The sequence below is a fragment of the Pristis pectinata genome, chromosome 1, assembly GCF_009764475.1.
Source record: "Pristis pectinata isolate sPriPec2 chromosome 1, sPriPec2.1.pri, whole genome shotgun sequence".
Classification (NCBI taxonomy): domain Eukaryota; kingdom Metazoa; phylum Chordata; class Chondrichthyes; order Rhinopristiformes; family Pristidae; genus Pristis; species Pristis pectinata.
Genome location: NC_067405.1, coordinates 4453761 through 4461673, shown reverse-complemented (window position 1 = coordinate 4461673; position 7913 = coordinate 4453761). Strand labels below are relative to the sequence as shown.

Below are 7913 nucleotides of genomic sequence, written 5' to 3'. Positions count from 1 at the left end.
CAGAGTTTTGAGTGACAGAGCCAATCACCTTTGATTCCGCCTCCCAGTCAACTCCTTATTTGGCGGGGGAGGCGGGTTCTAGCGGTGTTGTGTGACGTAATCCTGTCAATCACCCTGTCCCCTGCTCTCCCGCCACCTCAGCTCCTAATTTGGCCAGGGCGAGGCGGGTTCTCCCTCTTGATTTGTGAGCACGCATGTCAATCATTCCGTGCCCCGCCCGCTCACTGCCTTACAAGGAGTGTGGGGGGGCGGGACCTGATTTGAAAGTTGCGCGTGCGCGGTGATGCTGAGCCTGGCCGTGTGGGGTGGGCTGGCGGTGCTGGCTCTCGGGGCGCTCACGCTTCTCGCTCTCGGTTGCCCGGGCTTGGGCTTTCGCCGGTGGCTGGCCGCTAGAAGCCGGCTGATGGCTCGCACCGAGAAGCCGCTCTTCAGGATCGCGTAAGTGGCCATCCCGAACGTGTAGGTGGGCGGAGCTGAGGGGGTGGGGAGGTGGACGGGGGTTGGGGGGGGGGGGGCGAGCGGCCGCGCATGCGTCCGCCCGGGGATCAGGCTGTCAATCATCCGCCACCTGTCAATCAAGCGCCGTGTCCCCGGCGGGGGGGTTCGCGCGCCTTTGCTGCAGCTGTTGCAACGCGTCCAGTGAAGGTTGCATTAGTTTAGCGCCTATCACATCCTCAGCCTGCCCAGAGCTTTTCATTTGGGGGGGGGGGTCGCGACACTCTGGTGCAGAGGCTGCAACACCTCCAGAAAAGGTTGCATTAGTTTAGCGCCTTTCACGTCCTCGGGCTGCCCAGAGCTTTTCATTTGGGGGTCGCGACACTCTGGTGCAGAGGCTGCAACACTTCCAGAAAAGGTTGCATTAGTTTAGTGCCTATCGCCTCCTCAGGCTGCCCAGAGCCCTTCATTGCCAGTAAAATACTTTTACCCTTTCCTGATGCACCCTCCCGTTGGCGCACTGCAAGATCCCACTAACAGTAATGTGATTATGACAAATTCCGTTGCTCATTTAGGAATTATTATGACCCAGGTTATTCGTGAGAGCTGTCCTCTACTTCAAAATTGTAGCCAGAAGGGTAGACAGAATCTCAGATTAGCTTCTCCTGAAGAATGGCATCCCGAACACTGCAGCCCTCCCTCGGCAATTAGCACAACTTGTTTTGTGTTTTACAATTTTGTGTGGGTTTCAAGGCTCCTAATTCAGAATGTAATGTTTCCAACTCAGCCACAGCAAGCACGTGGTAGCTGTGCAATGCATATCTGTGGCCAATGCATCCAGACCCCTGTCCAAATTGTGCAATGCTTGGAATCCATGCAAAAGTATAAAGCGAGCTGGATCACAGTGAAACAAAGAAACGCTTGCATTTTATTGGCTGGATGTTCCAAAGCTAATCAAGTATTTTTTTTGGCAGTACTTTGTTATCAGGAACCAACTGGTCAAGTTGTATACAGTAAGCTTCCATTAAGAGATCATGGTGTTGGGGGTAATATAACGAGCATGGATAGAGAATCTTTAATAGGAAGCATAGAGCAAGGATAAATATGTCATCTTCAGGTTGCTGCTGTAACTTGTGGGGTGTTGCATAGGTCAGTATTTAACTATTTACAAAGTATATTTAATGACTTGGCTTGTAGGGACTGAATAGCCAAGTTTGCTGCTGATATGCAGATGAAGAAAAAGTTGTGGGGGAGAATACGGAGCTCCTCGTTACAGCTAGTGAGGCAAAAGTTAAAGGGATGATATTTAATGTGGGGAAAATTTAAAGTTGGGAGGAATAGAAAAGCAGAAAAAAAGCTGCAGATACTGGATGTCTGAAATAAAACAAAATGCTGAAAACACTCAGCAGGTCAGGCAGCATCTGTGGAGAGAGAAACTTAATGTTTCAGGTCTGAGACCATTCATGAGAAGAAAGTTCCGACGAAGGGTCTCAGACCTGAAACGTTAACTCTGTTTCTCTTTCAACAGAAACTGCTGAGTGTTTCCAACACTTTGTTTTTAATTATAAGAAAAGCAGGATGTAGTTTATGAATGCTGTGGTACAGAGGGATCTTGTACGTGAAACACAAAGTTAATTTGCAGTGCAGCAAGTAAATTAAAAAGGCAAATGGCACTCATTACAAAGCAAATGAAGTATACAGGTTGGGAAGTTTTGCCACAGCTGTACAGGGTGTTGGTGAGACCACGCTTGGAGCACTGTGTGCTGTTTTGGTCTCTTTATTGAAGAAGGGATACATTTGCATGGGTGGTAGTTCACTTGGTTGATTTCTGGGATTAAGGCATTGCCTTGGGAGGAACAATTGAGCAGGTTTGGCCTGTACTTATTAGTGATTAAAAGAATGAGAGGTGGTCCTTTCACTCTGGGGATTCCCCTCTTGGTATCTAGAACTAGGGACCACAGTTTCAGAGTAAGGGGTTGCCCACTTAAGACAGAGATGAGGAATTTCCCTATGCCAGGCTGCTCTGGAGACTGAGTTGTTGAGCTAATCAGGACACTGATAGATTGTTGGTCTGTAGGAGAGTTGAGGGTTTGGGGGATCTAACCGGTAAATCAAGTTGAGGCTAAGATCAATTCAGACATGCTCTCATTGACTGGTAGAGTGGACTGGAGGGACTATATGGCTGATTCCTGCTCCTTGTTCTCGTGTACCATAAGCAGTGAAATAATTACTGGCAGTCCCCAGGTTACCACAGGGTTCTGTTCCTGAGAACTGTCTTTAACCTGAACTGTTTGAGTCAGAGTTACAAAGCACAGAAGCAGGCCCTTCGGCCCAAGTTGTCTACATGAGCCAGTTCCATTTGCATTTGGCCCATATCCCTCTAAACCTTTCCTATCGATGTACCTGTCCAAATGTCTGTTAAATATTGTAAGTGTACTTGCCTCAACCACTTTCGCTGGACACTCGTTCCATACATGCCCGTCTGTGTGAAAGACAGGACAGAATCTACTCTTGGGTCTGTTGGTGGGAATTTTGTGCTCGGGTCCTATGGGTGGGGATTTGAATGCGTAACAATGGTGCTGCTTAGTGAAACCAAAAGGTTAACTGTGTTGGATCTTGCAGGTTAATCAAAGACTCCACCCACCCGGGTCATTCTCTCATAATCAGAGACCCCACCTGGGTCATTCTCTCTTCTCCTTCTCCATCTGGTGGTACATGCCCTCAGGTGGGATCCTGAGGGCACGTACCACCAGACTTAAGAACAGCTTTTACCCTACTGTGATAAGACTATTGAACGGTTCCCTTATACGATAAGATGGACTATGACCTCACAATCTACCTTGTTGTGACCTTGCACCTTATTGCACTGCACTTTCTCTGTAGCTGTGACACTTTACTCTGTACTGTTATTGTTTTTACCTGTACTACATCAATGCACTCTGTACTAACCCAATATAATTGCACTGTGTAATGAATTGATCTGTACGATCGGTATGCAAGGACACGTTTTTCACTGTACCTCGGTACAAGTGACAATTTACCAATACCAATAGGTTAAACTCCAGGTCTTATGGTATCTATCCCCAGTCCTACTCCTGTATTCTTGAGGGTGTTAAAGCTGGTTCTGGTAACAGTGAGCCAGTCCTCCTTTGTGTAAACAAACGTCAGGGGTGGGCAGGGTAGTGCCTCCTTGCAGTGTGCCCATGCTGAGACTGTCACAGAGGATCCATCTTTGTGCTCTTTGTCCTTGTGCTTTTGTTTCAGTAGAGATTCCAGGGGTCTGAGTTCAGACAAAATAAACCCAGAATGTAGAGTTGGTAAATTGGTTTATTATTGTCACATGTCACAGTGAAAAACTTGTCTTGCATAGAGTCCATACAGATCACTTCATTACAATGGTGCCTTGAGGTAGTAGAAGGTAAAACGATAAAAGAGTGCAGAATAAAGTGTTACAGTTACAGAGGAAGTGCAGTGCAGGCAGACAATAAGGTGCAAGGTCATAACAAGGTAGATTGTGAAGTCAAGAGTCCATCTTATTATACAAGGGAAACATTCAGTAGTCTTATAACAGCGGGATAGAGGCTGTCCTTGAGCCTGGTGGTACGTGCTTTCAGGCTTTTCTATCTTCTGCCCGATGGGAAGGGGGAGAAGAGAGAATGTCCGGGGTCGGTGGGGTCTCTTGATTATGCTGGCTGCTTTACTGAGGAAGTGAGAAGTGTAGACAGAGTCCATGGAGGGGAGGCATGGTCCACAACTCTCTGCAGTTTCTTGTGGTCATGGGCAGAGCAGTTGCCGTACCAAGCCGTGATGCATCTGGATAGGGTGCTTTTCATGGTGCAACAATAAAAATTGGAGAGGGTCAAAGGGGATGTGCCAAATTTCTAGAGAAACAAAGGACTACAGATGCTGGAATCTAGATGAAAAAAACAAGATGCTGGAGGAACTCAGCAGGCCAGGTAGCATCGGTGGAGAAAAGCAGGTGGTCAATGTTTCGGGTCAGAACTCTTCTTCAGGACTGAAGATAGGAAAAGGGGAAGCCCAATATATAGGAGGAAAAAGCAGAGCAGTGATGGGTAGACAAAAGAAGGGAGCTGTGGTGGGCACAAGGTGGTGATAGGTAGATGCAGGTAAGAGATAGTGATAGGCAGGTGCGAGGGAGGAGGGGAGAGCAGATCCACCGGGGGATGGGTTGAAGGTAAGGAGGCAGGTACCCCATGGGTACCATGGGGGGAGGGAGGAAAGAAAAGTAGGTGAGGAGAAAAAAGAGGCATGGTGGGGAGGAGGTTGTGTCTGGTTTACTTAAAGTGGGAGAATTTGATGTTCATGCTGTTAGGCTGTAAGGTCCCAAGATGGACTTAAACCCACTCTTATCACTGATGTATCAGTCCTCGGCCTCCTCCACTGCCAGAAGTCCAAACACAAACTGGAGGAACAGCTCCTCATTTTCAGTCTTGGGACCTTGCAGCCTAACGGCATGAACATTGAATTCTCCCACTTTTAAGTAAACCAAACCTCCACCCCCTCCCACCATGTGTCTTTTCTTCCCTTCCCCAGCCTCTCTCTCTCTTTTCTCTCCTTGCCTATATTTTTCTCCCTTTCTTCTCTCCCCCACCCCCCACCAGTAGGGCACCTGTCTATCACTATCTCTTACCTGCATCTACCTATCACCACCCTGTGCCCACCCCGCCTCCCCTCTTTTCTATTTTTGTTTCCTCCCTTTCTCTATTTTCAGTCCTGAAGAAGGGTCCTGACCTGAAACGTTGACCACCTGCTTCTCTCCACGGATGCTGCCTGGCCTGCTGAGTTCCTCCTGCATCTTGTCATTTCTTCATGCCAAAATTCTGTAGCCTCCTGAGGAAGTAGAGGTGCTGGTGAGCTTTCTTGGCCGTGGCATCAATGTGGACCAGGACAGGCTATTGGTGATGTTCACTCCTAGGAACCTGAAACTCTCAACCCTCTTGACCTCAGCACCGTTGATGTAAAGGTGATGGCTGTTTCTATTCCAATGGGCTATAGATTCCACACAAGCCCACCTGAAGGGATGTCCACCACCTACTGTCCACCTGCTCTCATTACTCATTTGCCCACTGAACCTGGCTTTTTTGTCTGACAGCGCATCATCTTTAACCTTTGTTCAAATCCCCAGGTCCTTTAATTATCCTATTGGTGATATATTTAGTTAGGATCTGGTAACATGATAGTTATGTACACAGTGATAAGTGCAAGGTTGGGTATGTTCATTTGTATATTTTGTACAAGGTTTCTGTAGCACCGTGTCCTGGGAGCAAGGCCATCGGTTATTACAGACAGCACATAATTAATTGGAGTATGGTTTTGTTACTTGGCCAGTAACGTGGAGGCCTAGAAAGATCCCAGGATACTAGTTTGATTCCCACCATAGCAGCGGTTTGAATTTGAACTCATTTAATTAAGTCTGGAATTAAAAGCTAATATCAGTAACGTGACCACAAAAATTATCAGATTGTTTTATACCCTACCTGGTTCACTAATGTTCCTCAGGGAAGTAATTACCCAGTCTGTGTCTGTAATTCCAGACTCCCAGCAACGTGGTTGACTATTAATTACCCTCTGCAATGGCTTCTCTAGGCACATGGGTCAAGGGCAGTTTTTGAACATGTTACTTATGGGATGTCATTAAGTCTTAGGCTCATTAAGTCCTCACCGATCATGTAGCACTAATTTACACTCATCCTGCACCAATCCCTTTTAAAAAGAAATCCCTTCACATTCCCATCGACATTCCACCCCCACCACCACCACAATTTTACCCCTCACCTGCAAACTAGGAGCAATTTACAGCAGCCAATTAACTTATCAACCTGCATGTCTTTGGGATGTGGGAGGAAGTTGGGAGCACCCAGGGGAAACCTACGCAGTCACAGGGAGAACGTGCCAACTCCACACAGGCAGCAGTGGAGGTCAGGGTTGAATCTGGGTCTCTGGTGCTGCGAGGCAGCAGCACTACTGGCTGCACCACTGTGGATATTGCAGGCAAGCTGTTGTGACAATGGTGGTGAGCTGCTGCCTTGAACCACCCTAATCCTTATGGCAATGTGATTTGATACAGTGGGTAGTTTACCAGGCCATTCTGGTGACCTGCCTAAACCTGCAATAGGCACAATTTCAGTGTCCAACGTTTGCAATTTAAATACAAGTTGCTGGAAATAACCAGTAGTTCATCCCTGTTAGTGTTTTACGAATGATCTTTGGGTCAGGCTGCATTTGGATGTGAGATGACCAGTCCTTTGAGTGGACTGGAATTGCTATGTGCTGTGTTGACAGTGTATAGGAAGTTCAGCACTGTATCTGAGGTCTGGTGAGGTTCAGAGCCACTATGACTGTGATGTTAACAAACTGATGTTGCAGTGACTCGTCCTACTGGTAAGATGTGCAAAGATAATCTTTTAACATGATCCTCCCTGTGATTCTTCTTTCACTTGTTCCCCCCCCACCCCCAACAACCTCCTCTGTCTCTGTGTTAATATCCAGTTCTCTGTTTCAGATACTCGTTGTATACAAAGACCAGACTAGGGTACATTTTTCACAAGAAGCAGCTGAAAAGGACTCGAGAGCATTATCCCACCGGCCACTCCATTGTGTGTCCTATGAACATTAATGGTAAGTTTCAATTAACTGAAGAATAACAGCCTCTAACTCCCACCACTTCCTCAGTTATCTTCTTCAAAACTTTGTGGGTTTGTTGAGAGTTTGCAATCTGCATGCTGGAATTTGAGATCATGGGAAATGAGCTCTAAATCTGTCAACATCAGATTCTAATTGGAATGTAAAGGCATAAAACAACTGCAGATGTGGGAATTTAAAAACAGTGCTTGCATTTCTCACCAGGTTGTACAATATCTTTGGGGAGAAAAATGAAGCTTCAGTTCCAGTGAAAAGTCATTGAAACCTGAGCTGATTTCTCTCCACAGATGCTAAGTATTTCCAGCACTTTCTGTTTTTATTACGTATCTTAACAGTTTTTTTAGTAATTCTTTTGGAATCGGAAGGTTGTGCCCTGCGCGAGAGGTTTAAGCCTGCAGTTTAAACTAACGTTGGAGACCCACACTTGATTCAGGAACAGCTTGTTCCCCTCCGCCATCAGATTTCTGAATGGTCCATGAACCCTACCTTGTTATTCCTTTCTTTTGCACTATTGAATTATTTTTGTAATTTGTAGTAATCTTATGTCTTTGCACTGTACTGCCGCATAACAACAAATTTCATATCATCTAAGTTGGTGATAATAACTCTGATTCTGATAATATTGTACCAAGGAAGCACTTAACACACAGCACATAGCAATTCCACTCCACTCTAAGGACTGGTCAGAGGGGGAGAACTGAGAGTGCTGATGCTGCTCAGGCAATCCCTTAGGAGTCAGCAACAAACGGTCTGCTGGAGGAACTCAGCAGGTCCAGCAGCATCTGTAGGGAGGGAAGGAATTGTCGATGTTTCAG

The 7913-nt window shown here is 46.5% G+C and overlaps 1 protein-coding gene across 1 annotated transcript in view; it reads left to right on the top strand.

Annotated features, from left to right (window-relative positions):
- Positions 1-263: 263 nt before the first annotated feature.
- The window catches only part of pnkd (PNKD metallo-beta-lactamase domain containing), a 44369-nt gene continuing 36719 nt past the window's right edge, over positions 264-7913 (top strand). The window contains exons 1-2 of the mRNA XM_052014631.1: positions 264-438; positions 6959-7074. Coding sequence (XP_051870591.1) covers positions 284-438; positions 6959-7074 — 271 coding nt within the window. The 5' untranslated portion in view covers positions 264-283. The remainder of the gene's footprint in view (positions 439-6958; positions 7075-7913) is intronic.